Source organism: Fukomys damarensis, unplaced genomic scaffold (assembly GCF_012274545.1).
Source record: "Fukomys damarensis isolate Sample0158 unplaced genomic scaffold, DMR_v1.0_HiC HiC_scaffold_11, whole genome shotgun sequence".
NCBI classification, from domain to species: domain Eukaryota; kingdom Metazoa; phylum Chordata; class Mammalia; order Rodentia; family Bathyergidae; genus Fukomys; species Fukomys damarensis.
This window is the reverse complement of record NW_022900923.1, coordinates 40,659,065-40,685,109: the sequence shown is the minus strand read 5'-3', so window position 1 is coordinate 40,685,109 and position 26,045 is coordinate 40,659,065. Positions and strand designations below refer to the sequence as shown.

Genomic DNA, 26,045 nt, shown 5'->3' with positions numbered 1-26,045 from the left:
GCTCTCGCCGGCCCTCGGCTCGCTTTTCTCTGCACGGCCCGGCTGGTACTTACGGCTCCAGCTGTACTTAAAGCGACAGAGCCTCATTTCCCCGTCGCTGACTTCAGTCCTGAGCCCCGGCGATGCAGGCTGCGAGCGGGCTCTTTAACGCCCAGAGCAGGTAGACAAAGAGCCACCGCAGCCTCCAACGCTCCGGTGGCCCCGGAAGCCCGGAGGTGCCGAGAAGGGCTGGGGGCCTCGACCTCCACCTCCACCTGGGCTGCTCCGGAGTTAACCCCTGGGACGCCAGCTGCGCTCCCTTGGGGTGCTCCTACCGGCGCTCCCCAGGCAGAAGGCGGCGTGGCCCGCGGGTACTTGCAGGTCTCTCTGCCCGCTGGGACCCGAGCTGGGGGCCCTGGGCAGACCTGCTCGGCTGAGGGATTCTCACAGCCTCCTCCGGACCCCTTCTGGGCTTTTCAAAACCAGCGAAAATTGGAGCATGGGATCTCTGCATCCCTAGCCCAGGTGTCTGGAGGGGTGTGAAGGGGGCGAAGGTCAGAGGGGGCGTACAAATTGCCAGAAGTTGGTTCCTGAACCTCCTACGGGGTGTGCGTGTGGGGGGGTGGAGGTAAGACCGTTTGACTTCGAAGTCCTCAAACCCTCGGGGGCGGGGCCTACATCTCGCCAGCGTTTAGGAAGCTGACAGGTGGGTGGTGTACGTGGGGGAGGGGCCTGTGGCTTCATCTAGGAGGCATTTTTTAACTGAAAAATCCGATCTCAAAACATGAAGGTTTTAGTGTAGCTTATGGAAAAAACAGTATCCAGTAGCAGGCCCTCTTAATACCTTTCTCTCCAGGTCCAAGAATAAGAGGAGAGCTCCCCAGGGGTGCTGCTACCCATCCCTTTCTTCCGGGCTTCTCTCTGCACCAGCAGGGGCCACGAGTCTGTGGCTGGGTCCCCATCCCAGTGTGAACTGGACAAGCTGAGAAGCCTGTTTTAGGAAGGGATAGATTCTATCTGGAATTTCTTTAAGCAATAAAAGCAATTTCATAATTTTTTAACACCCCCCTGCAGGGGGGGCGGGCAAGTAGTGAAGATTGCCTGTGAACCACAGGCTTGTTCTCTTAGGCCTGATGCGTATCCCCTTTAGTTCCCTCTGGCTCGTATTCACAGGCAAGAAGCACAGGAGATTTGCATATCTGAATGCCTTCCCCATCCTTTAAAGCTCTGAGTCCTAGGACAGCCCTTTCTCCTGTCCTGCGACTGCACTGACCTGGACATGTAGCTCTAGAGGGATGAACCACACTCTTGGAGGGTGGGAACCTCAGCAGAGGGACCTCTGTCTCTGGGTCCCCAAACTGTGTGTGTGTGTGTGTGTGTGTGTGTGCACGCGCGTGTGCATGTGTGTTGGGGGGGTGTGTACCCAAGGGTGCATACTGTGGGCAAGTTTTCCAAATACCCTCTGAGATCAAAAGACAGTTAAGAAGCTGCAGTGATGCTAGGACAGATCCCCAAGACCACCCCTTAGCACGAGAGATAAATAGACTGGCATTCCTTTTTCTCTGTTCAGAGTGCTGACTTTGGGAAGATGCACTGAACAGGCCAGATTTGAGGGGACAGAGCAAGGCAGCGGACCTCTCTAACCCATCCTTCCATCCCAGTCCAGGATGGTGCCCCTCCACCTTGGCTGTCCTGTGCGCTGATGCTCCCGGCCTCCCAGCCTAGACAGGGAGAGTGCAGTCCCTTCCCCTGGGAGGTTCCGTACCAGCAGCTGTTAGGCTGGACTGGTCATCTGGGGAACAGTTTATAGTAATGAACCACAAGGGATTCACTTTAGCCTCTGCCTGAATAAAATGACTCTCTTGACCAGAGGAATGTCCTCAGCAGGGGATGTTGTTCTCCGATTCCAGCTATAGGTTTTCCATAAGGTTTCCTCCTTTGTGGCTTTGTGGGCAGAGCTGGAGGGTGTGAGATCTGAGGCCTGGAAAGGGTAACTAACACATAGGGTTTGCTTGGAAGGATGAGGGTATTGTGCAGGGGACCGTGGTGGTGGTGGGGCCCAGGCCATACAGCGGACAAGTCATGGGGAAGGGCTCTTTGTGTCCCCATTAATAGGATTCTGGGCTGGCGGGGTGTCTTTAAAACTCTTCCTTGGGGTGGATTTCTGAGCTGCAACACTCAAAAGAAATTGAGATTCATCCTCTATATGTCCCTCTCTCCTTGCTAATGGAAAGAATGGTCTTGTGTTAGTGGTTACCTTCCTGCTAGGTGGAGGCTGCTGGTATGGGCTTTTATAGGGGAAGGGGCTTTGCTACTTAAATAAATAGCCTGCAAATTAGCACCTGCTGTTTTCAGGCCATAGGTCCAGCACTTTTGGTAACTGGACAGTAGCACTGAAGATGAATGCCGTCTGGGGGCTTTTGTGACATCAGGAAAACATAGCCTCCCCACCATTGGCCCACACCAGCACTGGAAGAGGCCTGACCTCGCCTATCATGAGGGGTGAAAGAGTAGGGCTGGCATGGTGGCCTTGACTACAATGAGGTGGCATGCAGGGGGGATTCTAGCTCTTCTTTCTGGGCCCAAGGCTGGGTGACTGAAATCTGGAGCAGAGGGAGTGAGGGACAGCTGAGGCACACATGGAGGAGGAAGGTACCTGTGGAAAGGGAACAGGGAGCCATGCTCTCTTCCAGAGAGAAAGCCCGGTTGAAGAGGGCAAGAGGAGAAGGGCCCCTCTGTCTTACAAAGGCCTCCTCTGTGCTCCTTTGGTGCTTCTCTTCTGGGAGCCCTTGGGAGTCAGGATACCATTTTCCATCTATGCCAGCACTGTCAGAGGAACTCTTTACAAAAGGGAAACTGAGGCATGGAAAGGGCAAGCAATGCCAAAGCAGAGGGCAGAGCCCAGACTAATATGTATGAGGTCCCTCAGCAGATTACTACCGTGGAAGGGTGGAGGGTGATTCCTCTTTCTGGCTCTCACCGACCTATCCCAAAGGGTCTCTGGAGTCACCTGGGCCCAGGCCCAAGGCCTTCTCCGCCAAGATTCCATTTTCAATGGAGACACCCCAAGATATTTGTAGGAGGCTCTGGTCGTCTCCCTGACAATAACTTAAAGGTTGATCTTGGTTACAGTGGAACAAGAAAAAAAAAAAAAAAAAAAAAAAACTTAAAAAAAAAAAAAAAAAAGACTTGCCAAGCAGTGTGATTGCTGTGAACTCCAGTGCCATTTACCTGGAGGTTTCTGGGTTGCAGTGTCACCTGTCTGGGCCCCTGACCACACACTTGATTTCCTGGTGAACCCCAGACATGAGACCCTTGAGAAGATAAGGGTGCCAGGCTAGGCATCCACCACTCTGTCCCCTGAACTGCCCTCATCTCTTCTCCCTCCCATCAACTATGGCACTGTGTCACTTTGGAGACACTAAAGTCTGTCTCCACACCTGCTAGGCACCCAGAGGAGCTTCCCCTGGACCTGTGAGTAAGAGCTGGTCCCAAAGAGCCCTTTACATCCGGGCCAGGGTGGGCTGCTGGCATCTCAGCCGAGAGCGGAGTGATAGGAGAGAGAATTAAAGCAGAATGAATGGACTGGGAAAAGCGAGAAAGGATCTGGAGGGAGGGACAGTCATGAGATGGCTGGGGAATGGCCTGGCCATATCCCTAAATTCAGCTTTCAAAAAACTATCCCAGCTCCCCCAGTGATCCCGAGGGAATCCTCCGTTACATCACTGCTAGAAATGTCAGGAAAAAAAGACATTCTTAGCCTCTGTGTAGCAGAAATTTTCAAAACACAGTCACTTCTAGGATTTTATTCTGTTTTTAAACAACCAAGTCATCTAAGGTAAAGCAGCTACTGTTTTACTTGCTTTAGACCATTCAGGCTAGAAAAGTTCCAAGAGTGGCCTCAGGTAGCCTGGACACCAGTGTGGAAGCCATGCTGACCCCAGACCCAATTGGAGGTCACAGTGGGTTTCAGGGGATCAGGGAGAAGAGAGTGAGCTCTCCCTATGTTGCCCGGGCTGTCCTTCACCTCCTGAGCTCAAACAGTGCTCTTGTCTCAGTCTCCCAAGCAGTTGGAATTACAGGGGTGTACCACTGCCCCCCAGCTCCCAGTGGATTCAAAAAAATTTTTTTTATTTTACCGGGGCATTGTGGTGCACACCTATAATCCCAGCACTAGGAAGGCTGAGGCAGGAGGATCACTGAGTTCGAGACCAGCCTGGGCTACATAGTGAGTTCCAGGTCAGTCTCAACTACATAGTGAAACCCTGTCTCAAAACAAAAACAAAACATTTATTTTATTGGCATGTGTTTGCCATAGATAATAATTACATTACTTTGAGGGAATTATACATAGTTTTATCTTGGTCGTTCTTGATCGCCTTTCCCTCCTCACCTACCTTCTCCCCCTTTCCCCACAGCTCCTCCCCCATCTCCAAAAAGTCCACCTCCCTCTTTCCGATCATCTGTCCTTTATTTTGCTCTTCAAATTATTTATATTTGTGTTTCTCATATGAGAGAAATCACATGACACTCTGTGTCTGCCTTTTTCACTTAACATTATAGTTCTTGCCTGTTAGTAATGTCTAACAGGGCACGGGCCTCTCCTTTCCTGACCCCATGAGGCTGCCACCTCTGCTCACCAACCTCTCGCCCTTCCTGGACCAGACCCAGTTCACCTGGTTAGAGATCCAGAACATCAGAGCTGAAAAGGACTTCACGGGTCACCTGGTTCAACTCCCTGCTTTTTCATACGGAGGAGACCTGCTCCAGCTCCCTCCATACAACCCCAGGCTCCAGATTCCTGGGCCAGGGCTCTTTGTACCACAGTGGTACCATGTCATGCCACTCCCCTCCCTGGTGCCAGCCTAGACTGAAAGGTTTAGAAGGTGGGCTGGTGGGACAGTGAATTGTGGGCACTGAGACTCAGCGGATGTACAGTGGAGTGTTCCAAATCCTGGTCCTGATCCCAGCTGAGATTTCTCTCGGGTGGCTAATGAACCAGCTGGAGGAAGGGGCTCTGCTCCCAGCTGTGTTACTGCTCGGCAAATATTTATGTAACCTCAGTGGAGACCTGCCTTTCCCACCAGCTCTGCATCTGGGAGCAGCAGCAGAGGGGCGCCCCAGCAGCTATGGTGAGCTACTGTCTTGGTGGGCCGGGCTTACGTCCTGCATCCACCACCGCAGTGCATCAGGGTCTCCGTGTGCTGAGAATTGGGGCCAGGACAATGCAAAGGGCCTGGTGGACCCTCGGGAGGCGGCCACCGAGTGGACATCTGTGTGTGCGTGTGTAAGTGTGTAGGATCGTCTCACTCAGATCTGGGGACCCAGAAGCGGTTATTTCAGAACAACCTAAGCACCCACTACTAACTGGGGTGTCCCATTGCCGAGTTGGGTCCCAAACCTCTGGGAGATAGAAATGAACCTTGAAAGAATGTATTGAGAAAGCACTGTGCGGGCCGGGCTGTAGCTCAGCAGCACCGGGCATGCCTGGCAAGTACAAGGTCCTGAGTTTGATTCCCAGTACTGAAAAAAAGAAAAAAAAGCCAGAGAAAAAGCACTGCACATGCATCGTCTCCTTTAATCCTCACAACCCTTCCCACTACCTGCCTGCACCTGGCTGTCACCTCCTTTCCATGCTTCCTGGTTCTCTTGCTGCCCATCGTCTTGTCTCCTCACAACAGCCAGGCAGGAAACATTCCCTTTGGAAACTGGCAGATCACAGCTCCCCTCTCCCCAGAGATTCCCCCCTCTCGCAGGAAAAGCCACAGTTCTCACCATGCATATGGGCCCCTGGCTACTTCCTGACCTCATTTCTTATTGTTGTTGGGTACCAGGGATCCAATTCAGGACCTTGTGCTTTCGAGGAAGGCGGCGGAGCCACTGAGCTGAATCCCCGGCCCTCTCCTGACCTCATTTCCGCCCACTCTCCCCTTTTGACTCTCTTTGGCCTCCCTGTGTGCCTGTTCTTGTCTGGGGACCCTTGCACATGCCATTCTGGTTGCTGGACAGCTCCACGTCCAACTTACTGAGCTGCTTACCAAAGAAGCCTCCCCCAGCACCCTCTCTGAAGAGCCGCACCTCATTGGTCTCTGACCCTTACATGGCTTGATTTTTCCTTGTTACACACGGCACAACCTAAACTTGTGTTTTTCTTTCCTTTTTGAGGCAGGGACTCGCTATGTAATCCGGGCTAGCCTTGAACTCTTTATGTAGGTTAGGCTGCCCTCAAACTCACAGTCCTCTGCCTCGGCTTCCTGAGAGTTGGGATTACAGGTGTGCATGCTCATGTCCAGCTCACTCAACTATCAAACTAATTTGATCATCTGCTGTTCCTTTTACCCTTACGCAGTTTAAGAACAATGCCCGTTTTTCTCTGGCTGCATCTGCAGTGTCTGGTATGCAGTGCTCTGTAAGTACTTGCTGGATGTATGAACAAATATCATGAAGTGGGAAACAGCATCATCTTTCCTTTCATGCAGTGAGGCCAAAGCACAAAACGCTGAGTAACACCAAAGTAGGTAGTGGGTGACAAACTGATCATTAAACCCAGGTCAAACAGGCTCCAGAATGCTCCGTACCCTCAGCTGCTCTGCCACCCCAAGAACCAGAAACTAAGCACAGGAACTGCGGCGGGGGTAGGGATGGTATAGCTCTCGCCTCCCTAGCTTCACTGGGATCCTCAGAGGGACCCTCACATGAGGCGCTGCCTTCCCTGGTGAAGTCCAGGGAACCGGGAACAGCTGAGGAAAGTTCACTCCGGCGAGGGCCAGAGCAACTGGCTGTCCCCTGGGGCCTCCTTCAGAAGCAGTGGAAAGGGGCAGCGACAACCAGATAACCCCTCTCCCTCATCTTCTAATCACATTCAGGAGAATGTCACCAGTCCTGGGAACCCCTGTTGCTAGGAGTCCCACCACCCGGGGAGGCCACATGGCCAAGTGTGTGTAGATAGTGTCATTCCTGGACTGCCCCTTGTCATCAGACCACAGGGGCCAGGACAGAAGCCAGACGTGAGAGCAAAGGAAGCCTGAGAGATTGAGAAAGGTGACCGGTGAGAAGACGGGCAGGGGACAGGGCTGGAAGAGGGGGAGCAGCCAGGAAAAGAGGGTAGGGACAGGTCGGAGATCTGTCCCTGCCTTCCTGGCTGGAGATGCCCCACCAGAAAGAAGACAGAGCAGGAGACAGGCCCCCTTAGCGTGAGCTGGCCAAGGGTGAGCCGGTGAGCATGTCTGCCTGCTCTGGCCTAGGCCTCCAGGCTGAGCAGGGTCACGCACCCCTCTGGAAATCCTTCCACCCCTTGTGCTCTGTGCCCGAAGGGCACACGCTCTGCAGCACTCCCTGGCATGTGGACAGGCCTGTGTCCTCACCCGATCTTGTGCACACACAGCCTCTTTGTATGCAGCCACCTCTCACACAGTGTCTGAGCGGCTCTCCTTGGTGTGCATGTCACAAACACACTGGCTGTTTTTCTGTGGCACATGGCCTTGGGTCAGCACCTCCTAGCTTCCCTCTGGGTGACCCTGGCCAGCACAATCAGTGAATGCTGTTCTATTTTTTATGTAGTTATGTGCTTTGGGTCTCTTTGTACCTGACTCTTTCCTCCTTGCCTGCTTTTCAAGTCCAGCCTTTCAGGCATCGATACATAGGCAAGAGCATTTCAGTCTGCAGCCCTTTGGGGCACCCCCTGACAGAGCTCCATGGGTAAGTCCACTGCCTGGCTTGTTCGCCTTTCTTCAGCCACAGTGAATGGGCTTTTGCCTCCTGTCCAGAGACATCTGATAGCCTGGAGGCCAGAGCTGGCACCTCATGAGCATCCTGGGACAGCTAAGCCTTTGAGCTGAAATCAAATAAGGACTTGTATTCACAGAGCCCTAGGCTGCTCCTCCTGCAGTTGGCCCAGAGCTCCTGGCTGTGGCCACTTTGTGGCTCCCAAAGCAGGAAAGACGGAGAGGTCACTCCGGGGCATTCTAGGAGGGGTCTCTAACAACAACCCGTTGGTCAGTGAACAGCACAGCCTGAGAATTGAAACCGTTGAGTTTGGGGGGACATGGGGGAGAGGACAAGCTCCTTCTCCAGTGGGAAGTGTGCCCCCTGCCCCAACCTGTGCCCACGCTTGTTCCAGGGAGCACACAGCGTGCACAGAGCACAGCAATGATGTTCTGGAAAGAGCAGAGAACATGGGAGTCAGGAGGCCTGGGTTCTTCTCTGATGCTGCCACTTTCAAGTCATCTAATTCTGCCAGGACAATGAAGCTGAGTTCCAATTTCCTGGCTTGTAAGTTAGGGGAAAACAATTCACTCTGATGTTAAGATAAAATAAGATAATGCCGCGTTAGTCTTTTGTAAACCCTGCATGCTGTGCAACTGTTAGAGGATCATAAGAGCACAAGTCACCACAAGACAGATTATGCAGGCACGTTACAGAACAGCGCAGAGTCAGATAGCAATCGTGCTATGATAGGATAGATTAGGGAAGGCTCCCTGAAGGGAGGGAATCTGGCAAAGCTGAGAGGGCAGCAGAGCATCATCACAATGTGGAAAAACCCCATTCTACAATGGCCTTTAAAAAGCTTTGATTTTCTTGAAGCCAACAAGAGAAGCTCAGCAGTTACGCCACGCAAGGACCTGAGTTTGATTGCTGGTACCAAAAAAAAGAGAAGGGAGGGAGTTAAATTTATTGAGTTCCTACTGTGTACCAAGTGTACCACAGACACTATATTCTGTTACACCCTAGCAACAGTCCTGTCTCCTTGTTGCTATCCCCTTAGAATAGATAAACAGCTTTTCCAAAGCCTCAGAACTAGGATCTGAACCAGCCTGTACTACTTCCAAATTTGTGCTCTTTTGGTGCTATCAGCTTGCATGGAATTTCCAGGCACCACACAAGTCAGGCTGGGCGTGGAGGGAGGAGGAGGGTGACAGTTAAAGGGGAGAGACAAATGGACAGGTAGACAGGTGGGCAGGGCTGATGGGGAAAAGCCAAACCCATCTCAGCAGCTTCCTCAACCCCCATCCATCCTGACTGTCAACCAAATTGTATGTCACTGCACTCGGTGAAAACCCCAGCAGCTCAATTGTAGGTTACTAGAACATCCAGAGGAGGGGCCACTCCTTAGTTGGCATCAGTTGCTATGGCAACTAGCATACATCAGCAGCCACTCTGGAATACCCTACTTTAGGCTTCCCCCACCTTGCTAGCTTTGAACAGACACTGCTACACATATTAACTCCACAAAAACTGAGGAGTACGGCTTACTATTTTGTAAGGGGCTCTCTGAAACCACCCCTTCCTTCCATCAACCCCAGGAATCTGACTCCACACCATCTCCTCTCTCTCTTCCTCTTCTTTTCCCTCTTCCTTTTCCTCTTTTCCCTCCTCCTCCTTCTTTGGAGTACTGGGGATTGAACCCACACCCTTCACACTGAGCTACATTTTCAGCCCTCTTTATTTATTTACTTTTTGAGACAGGGTCTCGTTAAATTGATAAGCACAAGTTGCCCAGACTGAGCCTGAACTTGATCTCTTCCTGCCTCAGCCTCCCAGAGTGCTGAGATTATAGGCACACACCACCATGACAAGCTCCTTCTTTATAAGTGATAATGTCTGCATCCCATCTGGGTCAAATTCATAGTCACTGATTCCATACACACAACCAAGGACTTCGGTGGGTGCCTGGGACCCAGCCAGAGAGGTTAAGAATGCTGAATCAGTTCCTCTAGGAGTTGCCTCCAGCCAGTAATGAATGGGAGATGAAAGATAAATGAAAAAGTTTCTCTGCCCTTTGGGTGGGACACTCTGAAGTGTATCCATGTCACATTCTAAAAATCCTTAAGCCCCAGGTGCCCACGGCAGTAACCTGCACACACACACACACACACACACACACACACACACACACACAGACACACACAACTTTCCCTCTCTCCCCTGATGCATTTCCCCACTCCTCCTTGGTGGTTTCTGAGAGTACTTCCCAAATAAAACACTTGCCCTGAAATCCTAATCTCCAGGTCTGCTTGGGGGGTACCCAGCTGCTGTGCTTTGAATGTGTCCCCCCAAGTGGAAACTTAGTTCCCAAGGCAACAGTGTGGAGGTGCAGAACATTTAAGAGGGGTTAAGATCACAAGAGCTCTGCTCTCTTGAATGGGTTAATGCCCTTATCACGTGGGGGCCCCTGATGAAAGGACGAGGCGGCCCCCTCTCTTCCGTGAGTGCCCTAATCCTTCCACTTTCCACAGTGAGACAGGCTGCGAAGTTCTTCACCTTAGCTCTGGCCCCTCAAGCTTGGACTTTCTAGCTTCAGAGCTATAAGAAGCAGATCTGTGATCTTTGTAAATTACCTAGTTCATGGTACTGTGTATGGCAGCGCAAAATGGACCAGGACAGCACTCCGCATACATAAGAAACATGTCCGAGCAAGGGCCGAGCCAATTAGCTAGGTCATGAAGGAAAGGAGGTCACGGCTGTTTGGCAATCCTGTGGGCCATCGGCTCAGCTACTGCACAGCCGCCTGCTGCACTCACAGCCCAGACCCCAAGCCACAGATGGGCACCATTTGCCGAATGAGGACACTGCGTGAACAGCGGAAGTGGGTCAGGACAGGTCCACTCCGGTTGGCAAATGAGTGAGTTTGTCATTCTTCCATTGAGGGTCAGAAACATCATTTTTGTGCATGAAAACACAGTGGTTCCTCAGTTCAGGAACGCTTTTGTTTGTGAACAGTTAGGTCTGCACACAGAAGTGTTTGCCAACATTTTGTTTTTGTTTGTGAACTCCACACTGGGCGATGGACCGTGGCCATCTTTCCCAGATGAACACAGACCTGGCCACTTTCCTGAGAATTGTGGGGTGAATTAAGTTTGTGAACCGAGGCCGCATGGTACTGTGTTATCATTCAGGAGGTGCATGTGACAGCACTGTCCGTTATCTTGCTAATGTCTCTCACCAAACAGCTCGTAGCAATAGCCAGCATTTGTTGAGCACTTCTGAAGTCTGAAGGAGATGCAGTAACTAATTTAATCCTCATGCCAATCTGGCAGAGGAGATGCCATTACTTTCCACAGTTTTCAGCTGAGGACACTGGACGGAGCGGGTGCAAAACTTATCCAAACCCCACTCACTGCTTGGGAAGAGGCAGAGCTAGGATCCAAACCTGTGGGTCTGGGCTCTAGCCGTGTTACTGCTCTGCCAGTCTGTGTCGTGCCTGTTCTCAAGTCTGCTTAATTAACTGCACACCACGGGGATAAAAGAAAATCCAGACAAATTAAAAAGCAAGACTTCTGTTCTTCACAACAGAAATCAAGGCCCAAGTTCAGTGCATTCATCTGCCAAGTTTAAGAAACACGATTTTGATACTCTAATAACCCCTAAGTACAGGCCATCAACCAAATGAACAAAACATCAACTTGAGGTCAGAATATTTTATTTCAAACCAACAACCCTTCGTACTTTCCAAAGAACTGGTACATATTCTTTAGCACTTGACCCTCACAAGGCAAAACTAATTATCTTGTAATAAGTGAACAAACTTAAGATTCAGGTTAGGTGAAATGGCAAGCTAAAGGAGTGCTTAGGAATGAACTCATGTCTCAAAATTAGCCCAAGTCCCCTTCCTCTGCCCCATGGGGCAGCACCGGCTGACGCCACTGTCTGAACCTGCAGGTCGACATAGTAATGGTAAGAAGTTATCCCCCAAAAGGCAACAACCATTGCCCACGTTAACTATACATCTCTTCTTTTATTGTGGACCCAAGAAGCACCCTACCTTCCTTCTGGACTTGAAGTCCCATAGGGGCAGAAACTGAGTTTCCTTTCAGCTTGAGCGTGGGGCCCTCCTGGGACAGTCCTCTACCACTGTTTGCTCGTCCTCATGTTGCATGAGCAAGAGCCACACCTGGTCCTGCTGCCCACCAGGTGGGGAGTTAGAGAACTGCCAGGAAACACAGAAGGCACAGGCAGAGGAAGAAATAAGCGGAATAACTCTTCCCCGTCCATTCGGGTCAAAGGTCCTCTGTGTGCAAACCATGCAAGAGGATTCTTGGTGCTGGAAGTGTTTGGTTGGGCATCTTGGGGTTTGGGGAGCAGGAATGGAGCTCCTTCTCCAGCGGGGCTGCAGAGGCAGAGATGGTAGCGAGGGGCTGGAAGTGTCTCTTTAAGGCTCGAGCTCCCTGCCTTTGAGAGCCAAAAGCCAGCCTGTGAGAAGGCAGAGGCCTATGGTTTATTTTATTTGACATTTTTCAATGTCAGGACACTTCAGAGCCAAGGAGGAAACAAATCCCATCTGTTCCTGGGCCCCCAAGCACAGTTCAAGAGGACAGGCTCAGGGAGGAGGGAGGGAGGCAAGGAGGAAATGAGAAGCCTGGGGCATCCAGCCGCACACACAGGCCAGGCAGCCACCTGAGGGGAGATGCAGGGAGTGGCAGACGGTTGCCAAGAGATTCCGCTCGCCTGTGACACACGCCGGGCCCTGGCAGGATGGGGCCTCTGATGCCATCTAGGGCTCTGTGGCCCTTAGCACGGGTCACTGGGCAGCGCCCCTGCCGGGGTGCAGATGGCTCACCTCTGCACTGTGTGAGCAGCCCCCTGGCTGTGGGACTTGGAGGGACTGTTACTGGCTAGGCCTGCAGTTCCCAGCCACTCCTGCCACAGAGCTCCAACACAACCCACTCAGACCATCTGACAGACGGGATGCGGGGGCTGAGAGGCGACCCACGCCCAGGTAGGGCCTCGCAGTGCCTGCACACTCGGTCCCCATCCTAGTGTGCACCTCTGCATGGGTGCCCAGCCTCAACTCCGTCCCCCCATCCCAGATGGCAGGGATGTGGAGGGCAGAAGGCTGGGAGACTTATCTTCTTACTCAGAGTACATTCCAGACCTGCCTATTTTTAGGAAACCAAATTCCCTTTTTTCCTTTCAAGTGGCAAAAATGTCCCAAGCTGTCATCTAGCACAGTGAGCAGTTGACCAGAACTTGTCTGCAGGATCAGGATTTGAATATTAGCATGACCTGACTACTTCTAGGGTTGAGTGGGTGACCAGTCCAGGTGACAACTTAGAAGAGGATCGCTGACAATTTGAGAGCTCCCAGGGGAGGGTGGCTGGGACAATGACAGCTCTGGAGAACTGGGTCCCGGAAAAAGTGGGGGACTTTTTTGGGTCTTGACAATAACTGAGCGATTACTAAGAACATGTTGATATGTTTGGGTGAAGATTATACTTACTCTATTTTTCCCAGATGACAGAATTTGAATTAACAGGCAGAAGCGAGAGTGAAGAGAATTTCAGTGAAAATTTTAAAACTTTAATGACTTAATTCCCTATGAAATGGAATACATTCCCGGTTCCTGTGCCCATGCAAGCCAAGGTTGGAAGTCTGGCTGTCAGGGATACAGAGCCTTTTATACTAGATAGGAATATGGAACAGGCTGAAATGACTGAGAAGTTTTAGAAAACTGTGGTTTCCTGGGGTGACACAAGGGCTGCACTACAGCATCGGGTATGAAGTTTGCCAACCCAATCAGACATAAAACTCTAAGAGGAAAACATGGGAGGAAAGCTGTACAACACTAGATTTGGCAATGACTTCCTGGCTATGACACCCAAGCACAGACAACAAAAGGAAAAAAATTGATAAACTGGACTTTATCAAAACAAAAGATTTAAACTTTTTTATGAGGTACATAGCTGTAGCCCCAAAAACTGTGGAGGCTGAAGCAGGAAAATCCCTTGAGCCTGGGAGTTTAAGGTCAGTTGACCAACAGAGACAGAGAGAGAGCGCATAAGGATAACAGAATAAAAGGCGCACCACAGGATGGGAGAAAATGTTTGCAAACCATATATCTGATAAAGGATTAATATCTAGAATATAAAAAGAACTCCCACAACTCAAAAACAAAATAATCCAATTTAAAAACGGGCAAAGGATTTATTTGAACAGACATTCCTTCCAAGATGCATACAAGTGGTCAACAGGGACATGAAGGTTCTTAACATCACATCACTAGTCATCAGAAAAGTGCAAATTAAAACCACAATGAGATTTCGTCTTACCTCCGTTAGAATGGCAATTCCCAAAAAGGTGAAAAATAAGAAATGCTAGGGAGGATGTGGAGAAAAGGGAACTCTCATACAAGGTTGGTGGGAATGGAAACTGACACAGCCTTTATGGGAAAGAGTAAGAGATTCTTCATAAAACTAGAGAGAGGACTACCACACATTCAGCAAGCCACTACTGAATATAACCCGAAGGAAATGAACCTGGTGTTTCAAAGAGACGCCAGCATTCGCAAGTTTACCCGCAGCGGAATTATCAGGAGCCAAGCTAGGAATCAACCTAGGAATCCACCAGTGGATGAGTGGATAGAGAAACTGTGGAAAATAATATTCCAATATATACGCGTTGGGAGATTATTCAGGCACAGAAAAATGAAATTCTGCCACGTGTAAGCCACAGAGATGAAAATGAAGGACATCTTGTGAAGCACAAGAAATGAGGCACAGAAAGGTGACTGTCACGGGCTGGCACTCATAAGTGGAAGGTGAAGGTTGCTGCGATAGAAGCGGACAGGAGAAGAATGGTCACCATGGCCTGAGGAAAGAGTGGGGAGCGGAGGGTGGAGAGGGTAGTTAAGGAGTCAGGGTAGCAGTTGGGTAGGAGGAATAACTTCAAGGGAATAACTCCATGGACAACAATTAGCTGATATTTGTTTTTCTTCCTTCTTTCCTTCATTCTTTCTTTCCTTTTCTTTTTGTGATATTGCAGATTGAACCTAAAGCCTTCAAACTGATGTACATCCTCAGCCCTTTTTTTATTTTTTATTTTGAGTCTTTCTGAGTCACTAAGTTGCTCAGGCTGAGCTCACTATTGTGATCCTCCTGCCTCAGCCTCCCAAGTGCTGGGATTACATGTGCCACCACACCCAGCTCCATGACTGGTCTTAACTGTGTGTTTCAAAATAGCCAGCAGAGAGGAATTTGAACGTTCCTAACACAAAGATATGATAAATGCCTTAAGTGATAGACATGCCAGTTACCTGATCTTATCTCTACATTCCATACATGCACTGCAGTGTCACAATGTATCCCATAAATATGTATAATAAGGCCCCATATGTTGGCTTGGTCCTTAGCCTGTGGTCCTACTGTGGGCAGTGGTGCCTGGAGCAGGTGGCCCAGTGGGAGGTCTCAAGTAATTGGGGGCAGCTCCTGAAGGGGACCTTGGTCTTTCTTCACTCTCCAGCCAAAGGATGAACAGTTTTAGCCAGCACTCTTGCCTGATGTGCACCTTACCACAGGCCCAAAAGCAACCTCCAAAACTGTGGTCCTAAATAAACCCTTCCTCTTTTTAACCTTATTCTCTCAGGTATTTTGTTACAGTAATGGAAAGTTAACACAATTAAGATGGCTAAAATAAATAAATAAATAGAAAACCAAGCCGAGTGTGGTGGTGCATGCCTATGATCCCAGCTATTTGGGAGCCTGGGGCAGGAGAATTCCAAGTTCAAATTCAACCTGATTTCCAACCAGGGTCCAACCCAGGGTCTTAACAAGATCCTGTCTTAAAAAAAGATTTGGGGGTGCAGTAGTAGAATACCCTGGAGTCAATCCCCACTACTGGAAAAAAAACCCCACAAAAACAAAACCAAAATAAAAAATCTCTAAGCACACCCCACCTGTCAAAAATTAATAAACAGCATGGGTGTACAACACTTGGACTGGCCGGGCGTGGTGGCACATGCCTGTAATCCCAGCACTTGGGAGGCTGAGGCAGGAGGATTGCTGTGAGTTCAAAACCAGCCTGGGCTGCATAGTGAGTTCTAGGTCAGTCTCAACAACATAGTGAGACCCTGTCTCAAAACAAAACAAAACACTTGGACTGGCCGGGCGTGGTGGCACATGCCTGTAATCCCAGCACTTGGGAGGCTGAGGCAGGAGGATTGCTGTGAGTTCAAAACCAGCCTGGGCTGCATAGTGAGTTCTAGGTCAGTCTCAACAACATAGTGAGACCCTGTCTCAAAACAAAACAAAACACTTGGACTGGTGGGAACGCAAAATGAAACAGACTCTATGGAAAACAGTATGTTGGTTCCTCCAAAACCATACACAGAATTACCATGTGACCCGACAACTCCACTTCCGGGAAAATGTCCAAAAGAAGTGAAAGCAAGGATGTACTCGTTCATGGCAACATTATTCACAGCGGCCCAGAGGCAGACTGAACCAACCAATAAGGAAGTGGATAAACCAAGTACGGTGTACAATCTAGGAGGGGATAGTATTCGGCCTTCAGGGGGGTCCCGTCAACTGCTACGGACGGAGGAACTTCGGTGACATTTCGTGAGGTGAAATAAGCCAGACGCAGGACAAAAAGCATAACTGCACTTTCATGAGTCACCCGGAGTAGTCAAACTCAAGGAGACACGGAGCAGGGGCAGGAGGGAGGGGAAGGGGAGTCTCAGTTTGGGGAGGTGGGAATTTCCTGCAGATGCACGGGGCAGTGGCCGCACAACAACGTGAATAAACGCAATGTCACTGAGCCGCACACTTTAAAACGCTTAGCCTACAACACTAAATGAGTACTTTACCATCATTTTTGAAAATTAATTTCAATGTAAAAAATTAATTTTTAAAAGCGCACGACTGGGTGGTAGCATCCCAGTTGCTTCTTCATCCTAGTTTGCTGACTGCTTTGAAGAGTTCACTTCGGATTCTGGCTGCTGAGTGGCAAAGCAGGGAGCGGCCGGGGATTTGATGGCGCGGGGGAGGGGAGAGCCGCCGAAGCCCAACTCTGTGCAAACCCCACCCGGCAGGGCAAGGCCCCAGCAGATAAAACAGGGCCCTGAGCTGCTCAGAATCACCACCGACGCAACCAGCCCAGAGTGGCCCAGACCTGGGAGCGCTGGGAGGAAGAAACTTGCACAGGGCCGGGCTGAGGGTGGGGGCGTCTCCTGTGAGAGCCGGGTGGGCTCTCAAGGCTGCCCCACGGGAACAGCCCAACGAATTTTACGACCAAGAAGAAACCATTTTCTCAGGAATAGGACATTTTCTTCACGACAAAATATGGACGAAAACCACAGGAGAGATGAGAGGACCCAGAGGAGAACAGCTTGGGCTTACATGGCCACTGAAGACTTGGTGGGGATTGAGGGTGTCCTGTGACAGACTCCAAGAAGACTGTGTGTAACCATGGAAACACAACTGAGTAGGGACTGTTTACATTAAAATTAGTGGGCTCTATAAATTGTCTCCCCTCAACCTTCACAGTCGAGCATGCTTAAGGACGGCTGTTTTTACAGTCCTGGCAGGGAATTTAATGACAGAAAAACCTTAAAACTCGGGCTAAGAGTTGCTGCTAATTGAAGATTGACCATTAAAAGTGAAGGTGAAATTATTTTGCAACTAGCACTGCAGTTTACAGTATGGCCTGCTTTGTGGCTATTGCCATGCCAACAATCTGTTGCTGTTTTGAGACGAGGTCTCACGACAGGGTTCAGGCTGGCCTTGGACTCACAGTGATCCTCCTGCCTCAGCCTCCCAAAGAGCTGGGATTAGAGGTGTGAGACACTACAGTCCAGCAAAGTCAACAATTTATTCTACATTCTCGCACAAACTTCTGGCTTCCCTGAGTTTCCACCTGAGTGTGCAAGCAAGGCATGTTCTTTTTTATATCAATCCCAGGAACTGATTTTTTTTTTTTAAATGGATTCAGGAGCACACACACTGTTTAGAGGAAAGAGGCTAGAGAAAACTTGCTGCTGATTCTGAGCGAGGCCCTCTGATCAGACTACACACTGCCTGAGGGCAGGGCTGTGTCTTCTCCATCCGCCTGGCACTCTAACCGCAGCCACAGTAATAAGCTGCACCGGGAGAGCAATTACAATGGAATTATTCCAAGCACTTGACATATATTAACCATTTAAATCCTCACCATGGTCCCGATGTTGGTCCTAGTATTATCTGTATTTAGCAGATAGGGACGTTAAAGCCTAGAGAGGCTACCTAACTTGCACAAGCTCACAGCTAGTGAAGTCCCAGAAGCCTTGCCACCTTCCTCACATTTTGGGGACCGGGAGGGGGCTCTGCACAGCCTGGGTTCTGTGCTTCCTGCACTTGGTTAGTTTTCTGCCAGGGACATTGGGGGAGCTATAGGGAAGGGGCTCTTTGATACTTCTTTGTTTTTGCAGTACTGGGGATCAAACTCAGGACCTTGTGCTTTTGAGGCAGGCAGCAACGCCACTGAGCTAAATTCCCAGCCTGGAAGGGGCTCTTAGAGGGCTCTCATCCCCACCAGTCAGGGAGCCCCCAAGGGCTGGGGTCATCATCCTTTCAATACGTGGAGAATTTCCAATCCTTTGGCCCCACAGGCCCTCCGCATTTGGGACACTCAGGGGACAGAGGCCTTGAACTTCCTCACAGCTGTCCTAGGCAGAGACTGTGTGGAGCAGCTCTGGCAAACCCACCCCCCCAGCTTTCCTTCCTGCCCAGCACTGGCTCTGACATGGCAGCAGCTCTGGGTCTATGCACCAGGCCATGATTTCTTTCTGGTCTCAGCTCGTGGCTAGAGGATAGAACTGAGCGTGAGGTTGGTCGGCCCCTGGGATTTAACAGGCAGTAAACAACCCCATTCATGCGTCAGCTGTTTTGCTCCAGAGCAGCCTCATCAGCTGGACAGGCCCTTACTGGATCCTGCTGAGTTTATCCCTTGGGTGGGGCTGTGGCAGGCAACAGTGGACGGCCTAGAGCTCGGCTTGCTGTCTTCTCCACAGGTGGCTTTCCATGCCCTTGAAGGCTGAGATTTTTACTGGGGAGAAACAGTTCCTGAGAAGCAGGGGAAGGGGGCCCTAAGTGGGGGCAAGAACGGAAGTGGTAGTCAGCGGAGAAATGCCCCAGAGAGGCTTCCAGAAACACTGCTGCTCTCCTGTCTCAGGGCTTAGAACAGATAGCCAGGACCCTAGAAACCCTCGGCATGTCGCTCTTCCTAGCCTCTCCCCTCACTTCCCAGTCTGGGACTCCGTCCAAATTTTGTCCACAGGCCCAACCCCAGCACGCAAGGCAGGAAAAGAGAAAAAAGATGAGGGTCCTTGCCAGACAAAGGGGAGGAAAGAAAGGCCCAACAGACTCTGTGGGGATTCAGAAGTGGCATTATAGGGAGAAGGGTTGCAGAGGCAAAAACCCAAGGAGTGGAGACTACGCTCACAGAATAAGGTGGGGGTCGGGGGCTGGGGCCATCATCACTTTCTATTTCCCTTCTCTCTCCCACATGCTCATTTTTTTCTTCTCAGCAGGTAGACGGATGTGCATATTACAGCCTCTTTGGCAAATGGCAGATTAGGATGCCCATGTCTATACTGAGTTTGTAGAAGAGCTGGGACTAAAATCCTTCTCCAGGGCTGTTGGGCCACTTTTGGGGGGCGCAGGACCAGGGAAGAAGATAGAGCCTACCACAGAATGACAGCCACCAGGACCAATCAGCTCTCAATGGGTGGGTTATAGGCCCCACCCACTCCACGCAGGTCTAGAAGAAATCGCATCAGACAGCAGAAGCAGCCACAGCATACACAAATGCTCTACATAGATCCCTCGTGTCATGGCAAGGCAAACTCTGTTTCGGGTTTCACTCTACTTTTTTTAATTTTCTGGATGCCTGGGATCGAACTCAGGACCTTGAGCTTACGAAGCAGGCGGTGGAACCACTACGCTAAATCCCAGGTCTTCGGTCCACTTTTAAGGCATCCCATCCCACTGTCCCAGCAGCAGCCATCCCAGGAACCGCCCCCCCCCCGCGCTTACCCGGTAGTGATGTCATCATCTTCCGTCATGGTTTTGCCCATGAGGTCACTGTCGCTCATGTAGCCGGACTTGAGGTCCACCTCATCTGAATCCAGGGACTCGACCAGCTCCAGGCGGGAGATGTGGCTGAGCTTGCTGGGGCTGCGCATGGGCATGGTGTGGGAGTAGTGGGTGCGCTCCCCGTGCATGTACCAGGCGGGCGGCCCCTCGGAGCGGCAGCTCCCGCCCACCGAGGGCGCGTCACCGGCCTGCAGCCTCGGACTGGACTGGCCATAGCGCCAAGAGAGGGGGGATGAGCGGTTGGAGAGGCTGGACACGCTGCGGGGGTTGGCGTCGTCACTGTCATAGCAGGTCATCTCCAAAAAAGGGCGGCCCCCCCCCCCCGGGGGCGCGTCCCCGGCCTGCAGCCTCGGACTGGACTGGCCATAGCGCCAAGAGAGGGGGGATGAGCGGTTGGAGAGGCTGGACACGCTGCGGGGGTTGGCGTCGTCACTGTCATAGCAGGTCATCTCCAGGGAGCTGGACCGGGAGCAGAGGGCACAGTCAGTCCCCAGCACGGCCGCTGCCAGCCCGGTCCTTTCCCGCACCCAGCAATGGCTTCCTGTGCAGGCCTCCCCACCCACCGCCTCAGGAGGTCTCTAATTGTAGGTCACCCCTGTTACAGACGGGTACCCCAGGCTGTCAAGAGAAAATGATTGTAAGTGGCTGGGAAGCAGTCGGCCATACTCCTAAGGGCCTGTGCTGTGTCACTGACCTGGGTTTGAATCCCTTTCTTGCCATTTATTAGTAAATGCACTCAAGGAAAGTAATGAACCACACTAAGCCCGTGTCCTCATCTGTGAGATGGGATAACAGCGTAACAGCCACTCTGTAGAGCTGAGAGTATCACAGGTGTACGGATCCGACGCAGTGCCTGATACACAGACGGCTCTCACACACTGAGACTGGAGCTGCTCCCCGACTCAGAAGGCCACTCCGCTCGGTCACTCTTTTCTATCAGTGAGCTGAGGGCCAGCTGATTCCTAGATGTCAGATCTAGGAAGGCTTGGGGTGGTGCGCAGAGGGTGTAGGAAGCTGAGATGTGCAGCAGGCCCCCAGGAAGACCGGTCACAGTCAGCAGCCAGGGGCCTCCCCAGGGAAGGGAAGTGGCCTTCGCTAGACAGAGAAGAGGAGGCCAAGCAGGATACCAAGCCTCCAGCCCTGCCAGGCCAGGCAAGGCCAAGAAAGTGACACTCAGGGTAGAGCCAGGGGGCTTCAGGGAGCTGTCAGAAGGGGAGGCTTTCTTCTCACAGGCCAGGGTGGCTGCGGAGGAAATACGGCAGACATCTGGTTGGAGGGGTGGCCCAGGCTTGGGATTGCTAAGTCCACCCAGCTGAACCTGGTCAGCCTTAGGTAGGGTCTCATCCCTTGGCCTGATAAGAGCCCAGCCGGACTGTGTACTTGAAAGGGGGTCTGCGGGCTGCTGAGGCTGCCCGAGGCGGGACCTGAGGTGCACAGAACAAAGGAGAAGCAGTGAACACATCCTTTACAGAGCCGCTCTCAGGGTTGGGATGGCAGGGGGGCATTGATTTTTCTATTCTTGTTTTTATAAAGTTCTTTGATAAAAAGAATCCTCCAAAATTGTCTCTGTTAGACCTGAGAAAACAGGGTTTTATCCTTCCCTTCACACACTGGATCATGGCTCACGGTCCTGCAAACCGGCACCATGGGGTCCTGGCCGTTGTCCTGAGGGTTCCTGGCTGCCTACACGCAGCTTCTCCCCTCAGGCCCAGCAGCCGTTTAGGCTGTCTGTGTTCTGTGTTCTGCCTCACACACCGTCTTGCCTCAGCATCTAACTCCGGGGGACCTGGATACCTCACGTCCTGGGACAGTATGGAAGCTCCTTGAAGGCAGAGCCGCTGGAGGAAGTCTGGCTCTGCCTTGTCCCCTCCGTTTCGGCTCGGGCCTGGTGTGCAGCTGGTGCCCAGTAACGAGCCAACCAGGAGCAGAACCCTGTGAGTGTGCTGAGGGAAGACCTGGGACCGACTCATCCCAAGGCCAAGGCCAGGGCCTCATGCAGTTCAGTGCTCGATAAAAACAAGCTGACTGCCCACCAGATGAGGAGATGGAAGATGACGGTGGGGCTTCAGGGGAGCAGGCTTTGGCAGTCAGCCTCACTGAGGTGATTGAGAGTGTGCAGAGGTGAGGGCCTCCCGGACATCCGGTTCCTCAGTTCTCTTCCCGGCCTGCCCAGTTTAGCTCTGCATGGAAGATGCCTCTTTCTGTATTTCAAGACTCTGTTTTATACCCTAACCATCTCTCCACCTCTCTAGACCTAAACTGGCAGTGAGGATTCCAGTTCACACCCTGTCTCTCACTCTGACTGGGCCTCTCACCAGGCCCAGGCTTGCCTCTCCAGTGAGGACAGTTTCATTTCCTCTCAGGACACAGCCACAGTCCAGACTCTCTTCTCGCCGGGGGAAATGAGCCAGTAGAAACAGGAAGTAGCAGAGGAACAGAGGCTTCTGGAACGGAACTGAGTCTAGAGTTACCCTGTGAGTTCCAGGGCAAAAGCAGCCTCACCCAAAGCACCCACTGGACTGAGGGCCCCTCGGGGATGAAGTCTGCATTCGCTCTGAGGGCCGGTGCCCAGCGCCACTCGGGCACTTAACTGCCCTTATCAGGGGCCTCCCTCTCCCAGCCTCAGTTGCTCCTGCTTTAGCCCAGGGAATATGAATACATCCTGCCTTCCCCAGGGCAGGAAAGGGCTGACTGATGCACAGCACTTTAAAACAGTAAGACAGCCAAGTCAGGGACGGGTTTTGGGCTACCCGAGAGTGAACCGAGAGTAACAGAAACCAGAGGCTAAGAGGAAGAAGCTCCAGCCCTGCGGTAAACAGAAAGTCCAGCCTCAGGGCTGGTGGCTCTTCTCCCCAAAGGGAGACAGGAGCCAGGGCTCACAGCCTTCCACCCTCCAAACCAGGCAGCTTTCCACAAAGGCTTTCAGCCTACCCTCCCCACCCAAGCAGAAGCCACCCTGCCCTGCTCCACAGGGAGCAGGAGCTGGAGTCGGGGCCCAGGAGGCTGCAGCGGCAGCCTCCAGTCCTGACCCTGCCGTGGTGAGTCATCTGGGGTGTGACCCTCTCAGCAACTAAGCACTTTCTGCTTTCTTTGGCACAAGGCTGATGGGTGACTTGGCACTGAGAGATGTTCCAGCAACTTCCCTGAATGATGTGTGACATTTCACCCACTGGGGGGGCTAAACTGGGGAGGCCGGTTGCGCCAGCCCTCCAGCCCCCTTGGGTTCCTGCCCAGAGCTGGGGGAGAGACAGGAGACAGATGTAGGGGCGTCTGGGTCCACTTCCCCCCAGACCCAGGAAACGCCTTCCTATAGGCAGTCAGCAACCTGCTGACTGGGCCAAGGGACCCCAGAGAGTGGATGCTTTGATTCATTGTACCAGTTAAAGGGTTCTAGATGTCAGGGGTAAAGGGCTGGTGTCCAAGATGGGAAAATGGGTGGAGATGGGTGTGGGAGGCGGAACGAAGGAGAAGGTCTCAGGGAGGAAGAAGCAGGCCAGTGGCTGTGGATGAAACCCCCTGGCCACGAAGCTGGGCTCCACGCGATCGCCACGGACTGGGCTGCACCAAAGAGAAGGAGCTCTCTGTCACTGAGAGCGTGTAAGCGTGTCCGTGAGATGTGGGCCGCAAAGCCCTTTCCCACTGACCCTGTGTCCCAGCGTGGCTTATCATTTCCCAGTTCCAGGAGACGGGAGGCTCCCGACGCCTCACACAGCCTCCCTGCCGACCCCTGTGACTTCCCAGTCCTGGCCGCCTGCTCTCCCTCCCTCTGCCCCTTTGGAGCTGACAGCATGAGCTCATCTGGGCAGCGGGGAGGAAGGAGCCGGAGGGGAAACTCTGAGTCACGAAGAGGCCACGGCCAGGACCCTGCTCCAGGGACAGCTGCTGTGGGAGGGCGCTTGCCCCCGCAGTGGAGGCTCAGAAGTATCTTCCAGGGCTGGGCAGGGGGCCGGACACTGTGGGTGGCATTGCGTGGGCCCTGCTGAGCAATCAGGCCTCCCTCAGTGGTGGTGGAAGAGGCCAGAGGGCACCTGACTGACAGAGGGGACCTGGGGGCCAGAGGAGCAGCCAGTAAACAAAGCCCCTTCAGAGAGATGAGGACACACATGGGGGTTCTGCTATGACGCTGAGATTGATCTGACAGCACTGGCTGCACGAGCAAACCCAGAAGCCCCGGTGGCGGTGTGCGGGACTCTGCCGCCCAGACCCAGAATGACAGTGGAGGCTGTGGCTCCTCTGTGGCTCCAGCTTACCTGTGAGTCACCTGGGAGCCTCTCAGGCTGGACATGGTCTCTTCCAGGTTCTGTCGCAGGTCCAGGACGTTCTGCACCGTCCTCTTTCTCTGGGACTCTGGGTCTGGCAGGGGGAGAAGAAGCGCTGGGTGAGCAGCGGCGACATCCGGCCGGGAGCTGGGGGACGGGCAGGGGAGACTGACCACAGCCCTAGCAGGCTGCTGCCTGGAGCGCACGCGTCCCTGCCTCTTATTTCCTCAAAGCTGCCCAGCACAGCTGGACCCTGCTGGCCCTGGCACATGCCCATGGGCCCTCTGAAGCCCAGACCCCGGCTTGGGTGTCTGCACAGTCCTCCCCCACCCTTCCAGGGAGCACTTCTACCTCTGGCTTTGTTTTGGGGAGGCCCTGATTCTCGCAGCAGAGGTTATGGGCAAGGTTTTCCAGGTCAAGTTCAGCTGGACATCTGCCTAAAAAGCCCCGTTCCGCAGGGTGCTGGTGTCTCACAACTTCTCTTGGTGGGCGGATACCCTGATGCCTCATGTTTACCAGTTTCTGCACTGGGAACATCTCTACCAGGGCCTCTTTCCACCTGTAACGTGTCACTGGGCACGGGGGGGGGGGCTTCCTGAGCACACCGGGAGCACACCTGAGTCGGTGCCTGGATAGTTCGGGCCTCACACAAATGGCTCAGTCGTGAGTCAGGAGAACACACAGGTGCGGCCTCAGAACCCTAATGATCCAGCACCACCATATTCAACCTTGGTTTTCAGGCAGCCTGGACAGATGAGATTCTACAACAGCAAACAGGTTTCTGTCATCCATTTCCAGGGTGCAAATAACCTCCGCATGGCTGCGGGGTGTCTGAATATCCTTGAAAATTCGGGGAGCTTTCTCCTCTCTTCCACTGAAATGTGCAACAAAGCTATCACACATGCCCTCGGTGCTGGGCAGCACGCTGGGCTGGAGGACTGAAGTCTTAGGCCTGGCCCCGCTAGTGGTTTCCTTTGACTTTGGGATCTGAAGTCTTTGAAGGCAGGAGACCCCCACCCCACCCCAGTGTCCCCCCACCCCCCGAAGACAAGGGCAGCAGTCGGGGGCTGACACAAAGATGCCGGAGAGGCCAGGGAGCAGACGCAGGAGTCCGACGCGCTGGCAGCGACGCCACGCCCCTCCCTCCATCCAGACGCGGTGGCAGAGCGCGATCCTCTTGGCTGCTGAAGGGAACATTTTGAATCCCTGAAGAGGAATTTTTTTCTAATGATTGAGTTCAGGCTGCTGGCAGCTGCTGTGACTGTTACGGGCCACGAGGGCGGGGGCAGCGGCAGGGCGCAGGCTGCAGCGCCCTCTCCAGGGATTTGGGAGACCTTCACTGAGCACCAGCTTCAGACCACAGGTCATCTCTCCTGTCCTCCCTGGGGGACCTGGCGGCCCCACTCCCATCCTTGCATGGCCAGCGCAAGGTATCCAGCCCTCCACGCTGGTGGCAAGAGCAGGGACAAATGGCAGGCCTCCGTGCCAGGGGCCTGCGTGCTGTCCGCAGCCCTGGCATCATGTCTTTGGCTGCTGATGCCTATTTATCCTGGCAAGGGTCACCTTGGGAGCCGCTCTGTGGCTTTAACTGATGGCTTGGCATAGAACACAGACAGGGTCAGAAAGTGCACCCATATATACTTTAGGGTTTAATTCTAAAATGCCCCTGTGGGGATCGAGAATGTGGTGCCAAGACAGGGAGTCTGATGCCTTCTGTGGGTTTGGTAGTGACGTCAAAGGCATGCACATCTCCAAGGGGTGTGTGTCCCCAAAGGGGAGGGTGACCAAGAGCCACTCAGAGATTTCTGTGTGCCAGACACTTTGCATATGCCATCTAGTTGAATGCTTACATTCCTGGGTGATTTGTGCTGCGGTCTCTTTGTACAGATGAGGAAACTGACATGCGGAGATTGAGCAAAACATCCAAGGTCACCCCGTTAGCATGCAGCACACGGCAGAGTTG

At 52.6% G+C, this 26,045-nt stretch overlaps 2 protein-coding genes across 2 annotated transcripts in view; both read right to left on the bottom strand.

The window, feature by feature from the left end:
• The window catches only part of LOC104876865 (neuron navigator 1), a 96,980-nt gene extending 76,938 nt beyond the window's left edge, over positions 1-20,042 (bottom strand). The window contains exon 1 of the mRNA XM_033762158.1: positions 19,764-20,042. Within this exon, the coding sequence (XP_033618049.1) occupies positions 19,764-19,951 (188 nt within the window). The 5' untranslated portion in view covers positions 19,952-20,042. The remainder of the gene's footprint in view (positions 1-19,763) is intronic.
• LOC104876893 (neuron navigator 1-like) overlaps positions 20,004-26,045 on the bottom strand; it is a 55,561-nt gene continuing 49,519 nt past the window's right edge. The window contains exons 4-6 of the mRNA XM_033761974.1: positions 24,074-24,176; positions 20,104-20,282; positions 20,004-20,029 (exon numbers count right to left, since the gene is read on the bottom strand). Of these exons, the coding sequence (XP_033617865.1) occupies positions 20,004-20,029; positions 20,104-20,282; positions 24,074-24,176 (308 nt within the window). The remainder of the gene's footprint in view (positions 20,030-20,103; positions 20,283-24,073; positions 24,177-26,045) is intronic.